The 19358-nt window shown below is 36.9% G+C and overlaps 1 protein-coding gene across 1 annotated transcript; it reads left to right on the forward strand.

Moving 5' to 3' along the window:
• Nucleotides 1–9326: 9326 nt before the first annotated feature.
• LOC133061344 (olfactory receptor 14K1-like) lies at nt 9327–10235 on the forward strand. The gene has a single exon (XM_061149354.1). The coding sequence runs from the start codon at nt 9327–9329 to the stop codon at nt 10233–10235; it is 909 nt and encodes a 302-aa protein (XP_061005337.1).
• Nucleotides 10236–19358: the final 9123 nt, after the last annotated feature.

Genomic DNA, 19358 nt, shown 5'->3' on the forward strand with positions numbered 1-19358 from the left:
CAGACAGAGAAAGACAAATACATGATATCAGTTATATGTGAAATTGAAAAGAAAAAATATACACAAGTAAACATTTTCCAAATCAGAAAAAGAAACACAAAGCAAGCAAACTTATGGTTACCAAAGGGGAAGGTGGGGTTGGGGAAAAGATAGATAAATTTGGAGGCTGGGATTTATCTATCTATCTATATACAACTGAATTGTTGTTCTATATGTCTGAAACTTACATGAAATTTTAAATCAAATATATTTCAGTAAAAAAATAAATATTTACATGATAAAATTAGAATGTTTATAGTAGTAAAATATGTATACAAATGGAATCCAAAATTAATGTCATTTATGTGATGTTACAGTTTGAATAATGTTCTAAAATTTTATATGTTGATCTTGTAATCCCCAGATCATCATGATATGACTGTACTTGGAGACAGGAATTTTAAGGTGCAATTAAATTAAAAAGTGTTATCAGGGTGGCCTAATATTAATACAATCTGACCACTGTTTCTAAAAGAATAGGAGATTAGGACACTGAGAGACACCAGAGGGATTTATACAGAGAGTTGAAAGAGTTGGAGAGATGATAGTCATATGTTAGACAAGGGGAGAGGACTCAGAGGAAATCAGCCTTACTTACACCTTGATTTTGGATTTCTAGCTTCCACAACTGAGAAAATAAGTGTCTGTTGTTTAAGTCATCCAGTCTGTGGTAGTTTCTTATGGTAGTGCTAGCAAACTAATACAAGATCAGATGATATAATGAAGAATTCATTGATGGATTTAACAAAACATGTTCATAACAGCTTGTATTGAAATTGTAAACATCGCTGAGAAAAGTTTAGAATAACTGTTAAGATGGAGAAATATATGACCCTTAATGTTGACTATACTCAGTATTGTGTCCTTGACAATGTTCTCTACATGGATCTAGCTTAGAGACTATCAAAATTATTCCAAGTAATTTGGAAATTGATAAGCTGATTCAAAAGTTCACAAAATGACTTACTTTTCTTAGTATGACACTCTCTAGGTCCATCCATGTTGCAGCAAATGGCATTGTTTCATTCTTTATAATGGCTGATTAATATTCTATTTCATATATGTACCATATCTTCTTTATCCCTTCTTCTGTCAGTGGACATTTAGGTTGCTTCCATGTCTTCAGTTTGGTTCAGTCGTTCAGTCGTGTCCAACTCTTTGCGACCCCATTAACCGCAGCACGCCAGGCCTCCCTGTCCATCACAAACTCCCGGAGTCCACCCATGTCCACTGAGTCGGTGATGCCATCCAACCATCTTATCCTCTGTCGTCCTCTTCTCCTCCTGCCCTCAGTCTTTCCCAGCACCAGGGTCTTTTCAAATGAGTCAGCTCTTAATATCAGGTGGCAAAGTATTGGAGTTTCAGCTTCAACATCAGTCCCTCCAATGAACACCTAGGACTGATCTTTGGGATGGACTGGTTGGATCTCCTTGCAGTCCAAGGGACTCTCAAGAGTCTTCTCCAACACCACAGTTCAAAACCATCAATTCTTCGGTGCTCAGCTTTCTTTATATTCCAACTCTCACATCCATACATGAGTACTTGGAAAACCATAGCCTTGACTAGATGGACCTTTGTTGACAAAGTAATGTCTCTGCTTTTCAATATGCTCTCTAGGTTGGTCATAACTTTCCTTCCAAGGAGTAAGCATCTTTTAATTTCATGGCTGCAGTTACCATCTGCAGTGATTGTGGAGCCCAGAAAAATAAAGTCAACCACTGTATCCACTGTTTCCCCATCTATTTGGCATGAATTGATGGAACCAGATGCCATGATCTTAGTTTTCTGAATGTTGAGCTTTAAGCCAACTTTTTCACTCTCCTCTTTCACTTTCATCAAGAGACTCTAAAGAGGAACTAAAGTTCCTCTTCATTTTCTGCCATAAGGGTGGTGTCATCTGCATATCTGAGGTTATTGATATTTCTTCCGGCAGTCTTGATTCCAGTTTGTGCTTCCTCCAGCCTAGGGTTTCTCATGATGTACTCTGCATAGAAGTTAAATAAGCAGGGTGACAATATACAGCCTTGACATACTCCTTTTCCTGTTTGGAACCAGTCTGTTTTTCCATGTCCAGTTCTAACTGTTGCTTCCTGACCTGCATACAGGTTTCTCAAGAGGCAGGTCAGGTGGTCTGGTATTTCCATCTCTTTCAGAATTTTCCAGTTTATTGTGATCCACACAGTCAAAGGCTTTGGCATAGTCAATAAAGCAGAAATAGATGTTTTTCTGGAACTCTCTTGCTTTTTCGATGACCCAGCAGATGTTGGCAATTTGATTTCTGGCTCCTCTGCCTTTTCAAAAACCAGCTTGAACATCTGGAACTTCATAGTTCACATATTGCTGAAGCCTGGCTTGGAGAATTTTAAGCATCACCTTACTAGCGTGTGAGATGAGTGCAATTGTGTGGTAGTTTGAGCATTCTTTGGTGTTGCCTTTCTTTGGGACCAGAATGAAAACTATTTCCAGTCCTGTGGCCATTGCTGAATTTTCCAAATTTGCTGACATATTGAGTGCAACAGTTTCACAGCATCATCTTTTAGGATTTGAAATAGCTCAACTGGAACTCCATCACCTCCACTAGCTTTGCTGGTAATGATGCTTCCTAAGGCCCACTTGACTTCACATTCAGGATGTCTGGCTCTAGGTGAGTGATCACACCATTGTGATTATCTGGGTCATGAAGATCTTTGTTCTTCTGTGTATTATTGCCACCTCTTCTTAATATCCTTTGCTTCTGTTAGTTCCCTACCATTTCTGTCCTTTTTTTGAGCCCATCTTTGCATGAAATTTCCCTTGGTATCTCTAATTTTCTTGAAGAGATCTCTAGTCTTTCCCATTCTATTGTTTTCCTCTATTTCTTTGCATTGTTTGCTGAGGAAGGCTTTCTTATCTCTCCTTGCTATTCTTTGGGACTCTACATTCAAATGGGTATATCTTTCCTTTTCTCCTTTGCTTTTCACTTCCCTTCTTTTCACAGGTATTTGTAAGGCCTCCTCAGACAGCCATTTTACTTTTTTGCATTTTTTTTTTTCTTGGGGATGGTCTTGATTCCTGTCTCCTGTACAATGTCATGAACCTCCGTCCATAGTTCATCAGACACTCCGTCTATCAGATTAGTCCCTTAAATCTATTTCTCACTTCCACTTTATAGTCATTCCATGTCTTGGCTATTGTAAATAGTGCCGCAGTGAACACTGAGGTGCATGTATCTTTTCAGATTATCTCTTTCTGTGAATATATGCCCAGGAGTGAGATTTCAGGGTGATATGGTAGCTCTATGTTTAGTTTTTTGAGGAACCTCCATACTGTTTTCCATCGTGGCTGTGGAACCACAATTCTAAATTCACAATTCACATTCCCAACAGCTGTGTAGGATGGTTCCCTTCTCGCCACATCATCTCGAGCATTTATTGTCTGTGGATTTTTTTTGTTGTTTGTTGTTGTTCAGTTGCAAGTCATGTCTGACTCTTTTTGAACCCATGGACTGAGGTCCATAAGGCTTCCCTGTTCTTCACTATCTCCTGGAGTTTGTTCAAGCTCATGTCCATTGAGTCAGTGATGACATCCAACCATCTCATCCTCTGCTGCCCTCTTCTTTTACCTTCAATCTTACCCAGAATCCAGGTCTTTTCCAATAAATTGATTCCTCTCTCCAGGTGGCCACAGGATTGGAGATTCAGCTTTAGCATCAGTTCTCACAATGAATATTCAGGGCTGATTTCCCTTAGGATTGACCGGTTGATCTTCTTGCTGTCCAAGGGACTCTCAAGATTGTTCTCCAGCACCACAATTTGAAACCATCAGTGCTCCAGTCCTCAGCCTTCTTTATGATCCAACTCTAACATTTGTACATGACTACTAAGAAAAAGCAAGAGAGTTCCAGAAAAACATCTATTTCTGCTTAATTGACTATGCCAAAGCCTTCAACTGTGTGGATCACAATAAACTGTGGAAAATTCTGAAAGAGATGGGAATACCAGACCACCTGACCTGCCTCTTGAGAAACCTGTATGCAGGTCAGGAAGCAACAGTTAGAACTGAACATGGAACAACAGACTGGTTCCAAATAGGAAAAGGAGTACATCAAGTCTGTACTTTGTCACCCTGTTTATTTAACTTCTATGCAGAGTACATCATGAGAAATGCTGGGCTGGATGAAGCACAAGCTGGAATCAAGATTGCCGGAAGAAATATCAATAACCTCAGATATGCAGATGACACCACCCTTATGGCAGAAAGTGAAGAGGAACTGAAAAGCCTCTTGATGAAAGTGAAAGAGGAGAGTGAAAAAGTTGGCTTAAAGCTCAACATTCAGAAAACTAAGATCATGGCATCTGGTCCAATCACCTCATGTGAAACAGATGGGGAGACAGTAGAAACAGTGTCAGACTTTATTTTTTTGGTCTCCAAGATCACTGCAGATGGTGACTGCAGCCATGAAATTAAAAGACGCTTACTCCTTGGAAGGAAAGTTATGACCAACCTAGATAGCATGTTAAAAAGAAGAGACATTACTTTGCCAACAAAGGTCCATCTGGTCAAGGCTATGGTTTTTCCAGTGGTCATGTATGGATGTGAGAGTTGGACTGTGAAGAAAGCTGAGCGCTGGAGAATTGATGGTTTTGAACTGTGGTGTTGGAGAAGACTCTTGAGAGTCCCTTGGACTGCAAGGAGATCCACCCAGTCCATCCTAAAGGAGATCAGTCCTGGGTGTTCATTGGAAGGACTGAAGCCGAAATTCCAATACTTTGGCCACCTCATATGAAGAGTTGACTCATTGGAAAAGACCCTGATGCTGGGAGGGATTGGGGGCAGGAGTAGAAGGGGGCGACAGAGGATGAGATGGCTGGATGGCATCACCGACTCGATGGACATGAGTTTGAGTAAACTCCGGGAGTTTGTGATGGACAGGGAGGCCTGGCATGCTGCGATTCATGGGGTCGCAAACTCTGGGAGTTGTTGATGGACAGGGAGGCCTGTTGTGCTGCGATTCATGGGGTCGCAAAGAGTCAGACACGACTGAGCCACTGAACTGAACTGAACTAGGAAAACCATAGTTTTGACTATGTGGACCTTGTCTTTTAGCAAATGAGAAGTATTGTATGACGTGTCTTATATGTGGAACCTAAAAAGAAATGATCCAGCTGAACTTATTTACAAAACAGAAATAGACTCACAGACTTCGAGAACAAGCTTAAGGTTGCCTGGGGGAAGGATAGGGGAAGGGATAGTTGAAGAGTTTGGGATGGGCATGTATGTGCTGCTATATTTAAAATGGATAATCAGTAAGGAGCTAATGTATAGCACATGGAACTCTGCTCAATGTTATGTGGCAATCTGGATGGGAGGGGAGCTTGGGGAATGGATACATGTATTTGCATGGCTGAGTCCCTTCATTGTTCACCAGAAATTATCACATTGTTTGTTAATCAACTATATCCCAATATGAAATAAAAAGTTTTTTTTTTTTTTCTTAAAGTTTATGTGGTTAGAGTCCATGGGGCTGTTTCATGGGTTTTACCAAATGCCAACATGATATCATGAAATTATGAGGATAAATGTATAATCTAAATGACAACTCCATGGTAAATATGAAAGTTAGAACATGAGCTTGTTATTTAACAGAAACAAGATATAGGCAACACAGAGGGTATGTCAGCCATGATACCTAGAGAGACCATAATGTGGAGCAAAACAATGAAAAAAGGAAGATAATTTCATGTCTATTCTAGAAGACAAGGATAACATTACATGATTAGGCTCTGAAAACATATCCCAGTTTATGACAGCAATGGAGAGACCCTGCTGAGCTTCATTATGATGCTGTTCCATGAGGAACCACAACTCTTATATGTTCATTGACATCCCTTGAGAACTACTATAGATGTCAAGAATTAAGAGCTCTTGGGACATTTTTGCCCTGACATATTTGGTCATTACTGAGAGTCTGAAGAATAGTTATCCTTAATGGAGATTGGCTTATATCAAGAGAGACAGTAGAGGAAAGATCAATGGGCCATTTGGTATCTCAGGAACGTAAACAAAAACTATGTTACTGATCCCTAAGTTAGAGGACAGTGTTCTAGTGTCCTTCTCCATTGAAACTGAGCTGAGATTACTAGACTTAATTTGAAAATTAGTGGACACAGACTTAAATTTCAATTTTTGCATGCTTTAGAAGCAAATGAATGGCAGGGTATATATATATATAATTAAAGGGTTGATGGAGAGGTTATTTTAATGAGACCCTATGAGACTTCATCTTTTGTCTCACTAGAGGAAAAGACAGTGGCATCAACTCTAAGATCTGAGATGGGCATTAAGTTTAGGGTCTCTAAGGCTTTAGAATCTAAGAAGTAGTACAGCTTAAACCTCCTGGGAGAAGCCCATGTATTTTATGAAGTTCCACTTGTAACTACTTTCAAAGCTTTGTCCCTTATTGGGAAAAGCAATGCCTGAGACATAGGACATCAAGAACACTTTTTTCCCCTGGAACTTGGAGACAGCACAAAGGGAGCAGTGCTGACATAAACAAGACAGAGACGTTCAATCAAAATCATTGTGAGTTGGAAGGTCTTGGCGGGGATTTGAAATGGAAATGTGGAGGTTTAAATTATATTTTAGTTCACTTTCTCATCATCTTTTGTCCTCTCTCTTTTGCACTATTCCCCCTACTTTTAATCAAAGGAAAAATAAATCCAATGCCTACTTTTTCTATGAGATGCTCTTTCCTATGTTATTTATTCAATTTTCTGCTATTAACACATTAACTTTTAAAGTGAAATATAAAATCATGGTATTCAGTAAAATAAAATATTATTATTACAAGAAATCTTCATAAAGAGAGATCCTTGTCCAAAGTGCATATAAGTGAGAGAAACTTCCATGTTGTCTGTTAGAAATTTTAAATGACTTGACACTTATATGAACATATTTTTATGTTAAAATATAGCTATTTATTTTCCCAATAATACACTTTTAGGATTAGATGGCTTCAGACCATTTTTATAATAAGATAAGACTAGAGAATATGAGCATTTTGGGCTTTAAATTTAATCTGCTCCAGAGAGAATCATATTAAACAATAGGAAGATTTTATGTTAAAGTGTTAACAATTATGATTGATTATAAAAAATATCAATAATGATCACAAAACCAGAATGTGTGGCTTTCAGATGTTAAAATATATATTGGTCTTATTAATTAAAAATATGTCCACATTTTGAGAGGAAAACAGCATTGTCAGATCATATGTATATGTTTTAGTTTGTACTTTTCAGAATTAAAGATTAAGAAGAAATCAACAAAGTGACACTTGCCAAAAGTTGAGAAACCATTACATTGAAGGGTGCAGAAACAACATAAAGAAAATCAACAGAAAAACTGAGCTTAATTTTTCAGGTTGAGAGAAGGAGCATCAATATAAGCACAAGATTATGCTTTGCTTAATCATGTCCGACTCATTGCAATCACATAGACTGTAGCATGCAAGGCTCCTCCGTCCATAGGGATTCTCCAGGCAATAATACTGGAGTGGGTTACCAAGCCCTCTTCCAGGGGATTTTCCCAACCCAGGGATTGAACCCAGGTCTCCCGCACTGCAGGTGGATTCCTTACCATCTGAACCACCAAGGAAGCCCAAGAGTACCTTTGAATCTGACTCAATGTCTCTTGGAGAATGAATAATTTCTGCTTGGTTTCAGTTGCAAAAACATTGTTTTTGCCCTAGGACCCTCAGATAATGAAGGCACTGAAATTAAACTGAATGAGAGACTTTCCATAAGTAGAAAATTCTCAGTGGGTTAATGATTATGAATTCCCACTGCATTTAGCTTAAAAAAAAAAAAAATCTATAGCAGAGTAACATGGTATGTAAATACAACTGTTGGGGACATAAGCAATAGAGATGGACTCAGGGCCAGGGATTCCTTAGACATCTGAGAGAAGGGAATGCCTGATTAAGATGGTTTTAGGAGTAAAGAAAGAGTCCTTGATGTTTTTGTAGTTAGTATCTAGTCAGAGCCTTATGTATGAAAAGTTGTGTTTTATGTGCAGTGGACAGATAGATTGTTATTTTTCTTAAATTAGTGATCAACAAAAAAGCATAAGTATTGGGAAAGAAAATAGGCTGCATGGGGAAGTAAAGAAATTGCAGTTGAAGTGATACTAAAGTAAAATTAGAGACTCTAAAGTTAAAAATGATCTGAGAGAAGAAAACATGACCACAGACCTTCCTCATGTTGGAGTGTATGAGTAATTTGGATGATAAACCCTGTGTGTCTTTGAAATAGGAAGACAACCTGCTTTTCTCATTAGACGCAATCAACATCTCTAATGTTAGTTCTTCAGATTATTTCCTTCTATAGTAGGCTATATATCTGGCTTATAGACTTAAGTTGTTCTCTTTTCATAAAAAAATGACACCATACATTTGTAAACCATTTTGTCAAAATTACCAGATTAGTTTTCTAATTTCTTTGTGCTATACTAGATATTTTCACTAAAGGGAAAATAAATCATAATATGAAATTTTCACCAAATAATTATATTTTAACAAAAAGATGGAGTACAATCATAGTGTCCTTTGATAGGAATTGAATAATAAATTAGAGTATCACCTCGTAATAATGATTCTAACAGATTTCAGTATACAGTCAGCAGAAAAACCCACACCAAAATCACATCAACCAGGATAATATTTATGCACAAAAATGTCCACGCTCTTCAATTATCATCACATGGTCAATTCTTAAATTCCCATTAGAAATAAACTTAGTCAAAGTAATTTTAAATAATTAGAGAGAGAAGTAAGAGGGAAATTTATTCCTTCACAATAAATTTAAGTTAAATTATATTGAACTGTGCTGTGCCATGCTAAGTCGCATAGTCGTGTCCGACTCTGTGCGACCCTATGAACAGTGGCCCGCCAGGCTCCTTGGTCCATGGGATTCTGCAGGCAAGAATACTGGAGTGGGTAGCCTTTCCCTTCTCCAGGGGAGCTTCCAGACCCAGGGTTTGAACCAGCATGTCTTACATCTAACCTGCATTGTGTTTATCACTATGAAGCCCCATATTGAATTGTAATACCCATAATTTTATAACTAAGGCAGCTATAAATATAACTATGAATACAGCATTTAAAAACTTTCTGTCTAGCACATAATGTTAAAGAAAATATATTTCAAAAATAAAGAGACAATAGACATTTCATTTGTTATATTAATATAATTTTTCTTTATTTAATAGGTGGCTTATACTTTTAAAATACGATGAATCAAACACTGACAATGGAATTCATGCTTGTGAGATTTACTGAGAATCAGATGCTACTGAGGCTGCAGGCTGGGCTCTTCTCACTGATCTACCTAGTATTTCTGTTGGAGAATTTAATTATCATCTTCCTCACAATTCTTGACCAACACCTCCACACACCAATGTACTTTTTCCTCAGGCATTTGTCCTTTTTAGATCTGTGCCTTATTTCTACCACAGTCCCCAAATTTATTTTCAACTGCATCACCTTCACTGAGTCCATCTCTTACCTGGAATGTGTGTTACAGCTTTTCCTGGTAGCACTAATGGCTGGGTCAGAGACTGGTATTCTCACTGTGATGTCCTATGACCGCTATGTTGCCATCTGTCACCCTCTGCATTATGAGGCTGTCATGAGCAAAAGGACCTGTGTCCAGTTGATGGCTGTGTCCTGGTTCAACGGTGGATCCTTGGGAATATTGTACTCCACTGGGACATTCTCTTTGAATTTTTGTGGGTCCAATAAGATACATCAGTTCTTTTGTGATGTTCCTGCCTTACTAAAACTCACTTGTTCTCAAGAACATGCAACTATTACTGTCAGTGTGGCCATTGGGGTCTGTTATGCATTTTCATGTTTAGTTTGCATTGCGGTCTCCTATGTGTATATTTTTTCCACTGTGTTGAAGATCCGAACCAGAGTGAACCAGTCCAAAGCCTTTGCTACCTGCCTGCCTCACCTCGTTGTTGTGAGTGCATTCCTTTTAACGGGTGTTGTTGCTTATTTAAAGCCACCATCCAACAGTCCTCTTCTAGACTTGCTGGTATCTGTGTTCTATTCTGTGGTATCCCCAACCTTGAACCCTGTTATCTACTGTCTGAAGAATAAGGACATTAAATCAGCTCTAGTAAAGTCCTGTGGAATGTTAAAAGCAGTGGAGTAATGAAAAGATGATAAAAGCTGAAGTTAGGAAGTAGGATTTTCTTTTTTGTTCTGCTATTAACAAGCTGTTTGAAATTGTTTCTATTAAAGAATTCTGATCAATAAAGGATAAGATATTCATAATTTTCACAAATGTACACTAGTATTTTTAAAATTGAGATATAACTGACATATATTATTAGTTTCAAGAACAAAACATAATGATTCTATACTTGTATCGGTTGCAAAATCATCACTACAATAAGTTTAGTTAACATCCTTATCCATATGTAATTACACATTGTTTTCTCTTGTGATGAAAAAAATTAAGATCCACTTTCTTAGTACTTTCAAATATATAATACAACTTTATCAATTATAGTCACCATGTTGTACACTATATCCCCATGAATTATTTTAGAAGTGGGAGGTTGTGTGTTTGATAAATGTTTACCCATTTTGCACACCCTAGTCACTCCTCTGGCAATTACAAATTTGCTTTCTGTATCTATCAGCTTGGGGCTTCCCTTGTAGCTCAGTTAGTAAAAAATCTGCCTGTAATGCATGAAACGTGGGTTCAATTCCTGGGTCAGGAAGATCCCCTGGAGAAAGAAATGGTAACCCACCCCAGTATTCTTGCCTGGAGAATCCCATAGACAGAGGAGCCCGGCTGGCTCCTGGGGTCCATGGGTTCTCAAGAGTCAAACATGACTTAGCAACTAAACTCCCTCTATGAACTTATTTTGTTGTTATTGTTTAGGTTCCACCTTCAGTGAAATCATACTCTGTCTGATATGTCACCTAACAGAATGACTTCCATGATTCATGATGTTGAAAATGGAAAGATTTTATTATTTTAACAGCTGAATAATACTTCACCTCTTTGTTTTCCTTGCATTACTTTGTCTTTACTTGTGTCATATCTATGCAATGTATGACTTTTAGCTCTTTAATCTGTTTATGCTTGTATAAGCTCCAAAGTGTTCTTCTTGTGTGATTTTATAATAACTCTTCATACTCAGAGAGAACATGTTATTCTTTCTTTATTGTGAAATTATTAGCTTTTTCCATACAATTTTTATATAATTTTAAAAAGTAGCTTACCAAGTTTCTCAGAACATAAGATAGGTTGATTTTTATATACATTCTTATTTAATCTATTACCTGGGAAAAATTTTAATCTTTACCTATGGGATTTTCTAATCTATAAACATTATTCATTTTCATTTGCCTCATTACATAAGTAAATTATTTCCTTCTTGCTTAAAACTCATTCTTTCAAAGGGACACATTGTCTTTAAGACATGTTGGTTTTGGTTTTGTGAGCTTTTTGTTTTCTCTTAGAACTCTTTGTGACCCTATGGACTGTAGCCTACCATGCTTCTCTGTCCATGAGATTCTCCAGAAAAGAATACTGGAGTGGATTGCCATGCCCTCCTTCAGGGGATCTTCCCAACTCAGGAATCGAACCCACATCTCTTATGTCTCCTGCATCGGCAGGCAAGTTCTTTACCACTAGTGCCATCTGGGAAGCCCATTCTCCATAGCAGCTGTACCAATTTACATGCCCACCAACAGTGTAGGAGGGTTCCCTTTTCTCCACACCCTCTCCAGCATTTATTGTATAGAGTTTTTGATGATGGTCATTCTCATTGGTGTGAGGTGATATCTCATTGTAGTTTTGATTTGCATTTCTCTGATAATTAGAGCTATTGAGCATCTTTTCATGTACCTCTTGGCTATCTGTATGTCTTCTTTGAAGAAGTGTCTATTTTGATATTCCATTCAGTTTTTGATTGTTTCCTTTTGTGCATTGAGTGGGATGGGCTGTTTGTATATTTTGAAGATTAATCCCTTGTCAGTCATTTCATTTGCAAATATTTTCTCCCATTCTGTTAGCTGTCTTTTTCACTTTGCTTATGGTTTCCTTTGCCAAGCAAAAGCTTTTATTTAGCTATGTCTCATTTTATAATTATTGTTTTATTTTTATTACTCTAAGAGGTGGATCAAAAACATTTAGCTTCAATTTATGTCAGGGGGTATTCTTCTTATGTCTTCCTCTAGGAGATTTATAGTGTCTGGTCTTAGGTTTAGGTCTTTAATCCATTTTGAGTTTTTTATGTATGGTGTTAAAAAGTGTTCTAATTTTTTTCTTTTACATTATTTTCTTTATTTTTTTTCCATTTATTTTTTCTTTTTTTAGTTGGAGGCTAATTACTTTACAATATTGTAGTGGTTTTAAAATTAGAATTGTCACTCCATTTATTTGTGGCTTCCCTTATTGTTAACTAGAAATATATTTATCTAAATGGTCTTGTGAAACAAATCTTTTTTCATTTCAGTGTTTTGTCCTTTGCTTCCTACCCCTGGGGCTTCCCTGCTGGTTCAGAAGGTAAAGCGTCTGCCTGCAATGTGGGAGAACTGGCTTCGATCCCTGGGTCAAGAAGATCCCCTGGAAAAGGAAATGGCAACCCACTCCAGTATTCTTGCCTGGAGAATCCCCATGGACAGAGGAACCTGGTGGGCTACAGTCCATAGGGTCGCAAAGAGTTGGACACGGCTGAGCGACTTCACTTTCAGCTTATTACTCCTAATTTTTTTTTTAAGTTTATTCAGTTTTTCAATCTGGGTTCAATTTTTGTTATATACATCTTCAAAAGATCTTTGCTAGGCCTGACAGTGGCATTCATTATTTCATTTGCCAGAAATTGGCACATTGCCCTATACTAGCTGCAAAGGGACCTCGGCTCAGCATTTTTTCAGAAAATATAGAAGAACTATGGAAGAAACAGGAAAACTGGTCACTACTAGGCTTTTAAAAAATATATATATTTATTTATTTGGCTTTGCCAGGTCTTATTTGCAGCACTTGGGGTCTTTATTTTAGTTGTGCCACTTGGCATCTGCGTGCGGATGCTCTTGCGGCAAATGGGATCTAGTTACTAGGCTCCAAATGGGGTTTTCACATTGCTGAGGGGACTGCTTTCTATGCAGGAGAAAGGAAATATAAAAATATTCTGGTCAAACATAGCATTAATAGAAACATAAATGTCTGGTTTGCTGACATGGCATCATGGGTAAGGGTAGCTCCATTTTGGGCCCAGAAACTTATTTCAACACCACTAATTTATCATTATCTTTCTAATGTGCTATAATATGTGAAATATGCTTAGCCCAAAGGATAAGTTTATAAAATCCTAAAAGTAAATTTGCAAATAATATATGCAAGCTATTTGAAAAACATTACACATATTTTTGTGAGCATATTTCAATAGAAATTAAAATAAATGAATAAAAACTCCAATAATGCTTGAAAAGTTACAATTATTAAAAAGTATACATTTATTATAAATTATAAAGAGTTTTTTTTATTTTCTCCAGAAGAATTGGGAAATATCAAAAATATAATTAAATAATATCTTAATTATTATAATAAAGAGCTGTAAAACTAAATTAATAGGTGAAAATAATATCTCACAGTACAAAACAAAGTATTGGATATAAAGAAATTGGATGACCACTTGTAAAAGAATGAAACTAGAACACTTTCTAACACCATACACAAAAATAAACTCAAAATGGATTAAAGATCTAAATGTAAGACCAGAAACTATAAAACTCCTAGAGGAGAACATAGGCAAAACACTCTCCGACATAAATCACAGCAAGATCCTCTATGACCCACCTCCCAGAATATTGGAAATAAAAGCAAAACTAAACAATTGGGACCTAATGAAACTTAAAAGCTTTTGCACTACAAAGGAAACTATAAGTAAGGTGAAAAGACAGCCCTCAGATTGGGAGAAAATAATAGCAAATGAAGAAACAGACAAAAGATTAATCCCAAAAATATACAAGCAACTCCTGCAGCTCAATTCCAGAAAAATAAATGACCCAATCAAAAAATGGGCCAAAGAACTAAACAGACATTTCTCCAAAGAAGACATACAGATGGCTAACAAACACATGAAAAGATGCTCAACATCACTCATTATCAGAGAAATGCAAATCAAAACCACAATGAGGTACCATTACATGCCAGTCAGGATGGCTGCTATCCAAAAGTCTACAAGCAATAAATGCTGGAGAGGGTGTGGAGAAAAGGGAACCCTCTTACACTGTTGGTGGGAATGCAAACTAGTACAGCCGCTATGGAAAACAGTGTGGAGATTTCTTAAAAAACTGGAAATAGAACTGCCATATGACCCAGCAATCCCACTTCTGGGCATACACACTGAGGAAACCAGATCTGAAAGAGACACGTGCACCCCAATGTTCATCGCAGCACTGTTTATAATAGCCAGGACATGGCAGCAACCTAGATGCCCATCAGCAGATGAATGGATAAGGAAGCTGTGGTACATATACACCATGGAATATTACTCAGCCGTTAAAAAGAATTCATTTGAACCAGTCCTAATGAGATGGATGAAGCTGGAGCCCCTTATACAGAGTGAAGTAAGCCAGAAAGATAAAGAACATTACAGCATACTAACACATATATATGGAATTTAGAAAGGTGATAACGATAACCCTATATGCAGAACAGAAAAAGAGACACAGAAATACAGAACAGACTTTTGAACTTTGTGGGAGAATGTGAGGGTGGGATATTTCAAAAGAACAGCATGTATATTATCTATGGTGAAACAGATCACCAGCCCAGGTGGGATGCACGAGACAAGTGCTTGGGCCTGGTGCACTGGGAAGACCCAGAGGAATCGGGTGGAGAGGGAGGTGGGAGGGGGGATCGGGATTGGGAATACATGTAAATCCATGGCTGATTCATATCAATGTATGACAAAACCCACTGGAAAAAAAAAAAATAATAATAATAAAAAAAAAAAGAAATTGGATGTAAAGAAATAATTCAAAAGTATAGTGGACAATATACACATAAAAATCCAAAAATATTAAGCAAATAAATTTGAATATTTTAATAAAGTTTCTCCTCATTTTTTAGTTGATAGATATTTTGGGTCCTTTAATAATGTGTCTGCATCAGGTGACACTCAAGAATCTGGATAGAGTTCTGTCTTCCTGACAATTACATTACAAAAGATGATTCTAGACCACTGAGTAAGACATTTCTGGATTGTGAGACTGGCAAAAGTCTTATTTATCAATTAAATATTTTCATGGATTTGAAAAGATCAGAGAAAGAAATTTGAAAGAGAATGTGATAAGTTGCTTCACTTGTTTTCAAAAGGGAGAATTAAGCTTCTTTTTTAAAATTTATATTTATTTTTACATTATACATGTCACACAATTCAATATACTATCTTATTTGCCTTGTAATCTAATTTAAATCTCACCTTCTCCATAAAATCTGTTTTTATTACGGTAGACACATATGAGGCACCAAAACCCAGATGCTGTAATTCATAACTTTTCTCTCCTCCTACTTCTTAAGTGCTCTGCTACTTGCATTGGGACAAATGAATGAATAAGATTTGGGGAAAAGACATTTAACTTCTTAGAGAATTTATAATTGTGTGAATTTAATCCTACTAAAGTTAAATAAAACAGAAAATATAAAACAGAAAATATATGCACCATCATTTATATCATTTGATGAAGCCCAGTGAGATTTTCTATATTAATTCACTTTAAAAGGAAGTATGGCTTGGTGGCTTAAAGTGAAACAAGTGTTACCAGTTCTGGGGCCACAGAGATTTAGATACCCAAATTTAACAATCAAAGCTGCCTTTAATCCCTCCCCTGAGAACCTTGCTTACTTGGTTCTTTTCTTTAAATAAAGATCTGAAACCATATGGAAATACTTTCAGCAAATGCAGAAATTTGAGAATACATTTTCAGATATGGTACCATTCATAGACATTTTTTTTTTTCACTATCCACAAAGCATACATGCTCCAAAAGGAAAGCAAATCTTAAGATCTAGGTAACAATAGACTTTCTTATCTGATCTAGTAAGTATAAATATTGGTCTATCATATAGATAAATTAAAAAAAAAATTAACATCTTCCCAGATTACTCCTCTTACCTAAAGATGAGAAAAATCTACTCTAGAGCAGGATGTAAGTGGCAAGCATATTGGACTATGCAGTTTATAAGGTCTTTTAATGTCTCACCATTTGCCTGTGTGTTTCTCAAATTCGATGCTAACAGATGGACAGAGTTCGTGTCTACACAAGATTATTATTTCAAAGACTCTGACTAGATTTACCAATACTCAATTTGATACCCATCCTGGTTTATGATATCCATCCTTAATTGAATGAATATAAAAATGTAATTGGGCTTTGAAGACAAAAATTGTTCCCATGCTTATTTAGTTTTTAGTCAAAATTAAGACCATACACTTGAATACACTCATGCATGTTCTGTGAAAATTTCATTCCAGAATCTGACCACTAAGTCCTGGCTTATTAAAAACAGTTTATTTATAAAAGGTCCAATACTTAGCTTGGATATTTGATGAGACTGAGACAATCAACCAAGAGTTCTATCTCTGAATGTGACCACTTACAGATCTCATTCTTGACTAATGTTCTCAGCTCTTAAAGCCTCTCTTTTCTTTGTGTTAAAGTTAGTTTAAATATAACTGTCTATCTATTTTATCCATTCATCTATCTATTTATGTAGAAAGAAAGTCTGATCAAATTAAATATATAAGTAAAATGAGCCCTTAGTAAAATAAGCCCATGGCATACACTGTATACACTGAGTAATAATTGTTGATGACACTGGCACTTGTACTGAATATTTAAAATTAAAAAAAGTTATTTAAAAGCTTCAGATAAAAACTTTTAAAAATTATTTCATTTATCTTACTCAATTTTAATTGAAGGAATTGCTGGTGAGAAAATTAAAGTAGATTTCTTGATACATGAGGAAGAAAGTAAATTAGTCTTGAAAAATTTGTCTGTCCAGTACTTACTTATACAATCAGGACTCCATGGTGTCCTCTACTTTAGATCACAACATTTAGTTCCAATCTGAATGCTTAGTCAAAATCTTTGAAATCTCTGGAAAACCTTAAAAGTCCTGTGTATACCTTTTTGAACTAAGGGCAAGTAAATATTAATTAGTCTGTGTTTCTTTCAATTGTGTGTCTGTGAGCAAAAGTTGCTCAGTCATTTACAACTCTTTGCAATCCCATGGACTGTAGCCTGCCAGCTCCTCTGTCCATGGGATTTTCCAGGCAAGAATACTGGACTGGGTAACCATTCACTTCTCTGGGGGATCCTCCCAACCTAGGAAATGAACCAAGGTCTGCTGCATGGCATGCGTATTCTTTTTTTTTTTTTTTCCATTTATTTTTATTAGTTGGAGGCTAATTACAATATTGTAGTGGCAAAAACCACTACAATATTGTAAAGTAATTAGCCTCCAACTAATGAAAATATTACCAGCTGAGCTACCAGGGAAGCCCCTTTCAACTATATTTAATATCAAATATGTCATCCTAAGACATGGGAATGCCAGACCAACTTATCTGCCTCCTGAGAAACCTGTATGCAGGTCAAGAAGCAGCAATTAGAACCGAAGATGAAACAACAGACTGGTTCAGAATTGGGAAAGGAGTGCATCAAGGCTGCGTATTGTCACCCTGTTTATGTAACTTATATGCAGAGTACATCAAGTGAAATGCTGGGCTGGATGAATCACAAGTTGGAATCAAGATTGTCAGAAGAACTATCAATAACCTCAGATATGCAGATTACACCACCTTTATGGCAGAAAGCAGAGGAACTAAAGGGCCTCTTGATGAAGGAGAAAGAGGAGAGTGTAAACCTGGCTTAAAACTCAAGTTTCAAAAACTAAGATCATGGCATTGGGTCCCATCACTTCATGGCAAATAGATAGGGAAACAATGGAAACAGTGACAGATTTTATTTTCTTGGGCTCCAAAATCACTGCAGATGGCTAGTGCAGCCATGAAATTAAAAGATGCCAGCTTCTTGGAAGAAAAGCTATGACAAACCTAGACAGCTTATTAAAAAAATTATTACATACTAAAATGCATATTAAATAGACAGCATATTACTTTGCCAACAAAGGTTCATATAGTCAAAACTATGGTTTTTCCAGTAGTCATGTATGGATATGAGAATTGGACCAAAAACAAGGCTGAGCTCCAAATAATTGTCCAATACTTTGGTGACCTGAGGAGAGAGCCAACTCATTGGAAAATACCCCGATGCTGGGAAAGAGAAGACAGGAGGAGAAAGGGATGATAGAGGATGAGGTGGGTGGATGGCATCACTGACTCAATGGACACAAGTTTGAGCAAGCTCAGGAAGAAGATGAAAGACAGGGAATACTAGTGTGCTGCAGTCCATGGGGTCACCAAGAGTGGAAACGGGCAGGAGGGGAGTGTTATGAATCAGGAGATTGGGATTGATGTATTGCACTGCCATGTGTAAGACAAATCACTAATGGAAACCTACTGTATAGCACAGCTTAGTGTTCAGTGATGACCTAGAATGGTGGGATGGCCTTGGGTGGGAGGAGATATATGTATATATATAGATGATCCACTTTGTTGTGCAACTGAAATTAACACAATATCATAAAACAGCAACTGTTGTTGTTCAGTCACTAAGCCATGTCTGGCTCTGCAACTCCGTGAAAGCAGCACATTATAAAAGTGACAACATCTGCATGTATGAAGTTGTTATTTCTCCTTGCAACCTTGATTCCAGCTTGTGAGCCATCCAGCACAAGATTTTGTATGATGTGCTCTGCATATAAGTTAAATAAACAGGGTGACAATATTACAGCTTTGATGTACTCCTTTCTCAATTTTTTTTTCATTTATTTTTATTAGTTGGAGGCTAATTACTTTACAATATTGTAGTGGCTTTTGCCATACATTGACATGAATCAGCCATGGATTTACATGTGTTCCCCATCCTGAACCCCCCTCCCACCTTCCTCCCCATCCCATCCCTCTGGGTCTTCTCAGTGCACCAGCCCTGAGCACTTGTCTCATGCATCCAACCTGGGCTGGTGATCTGTTTCACCCTAACTCCTAGAGGAGAACATAGGCAAAACATTCTCCAACATAAATCAGAGCAAGATCCTCTATGAACCACCTCCCAGAATATTGGAAATAAAAGCAAAAATAAACAAATGGGACCTAATTAAACTTAAAAGCTTTTGCACAACAAAGGA

The sequence above is a fragment of the Dama dama genome, chromosome 9 (assembly GCF_033118175.1).
Source record: "Dama dama isolate Ldn47 chromosome 9, ASM3311817v1, whole genome shotgun sequence".
NCBI classification, from domain to species: Eukaryota; Metazoa; Chordata; class Mammalia; order Artiodactyla; family Cervidae; genus Dama; species Dama dama.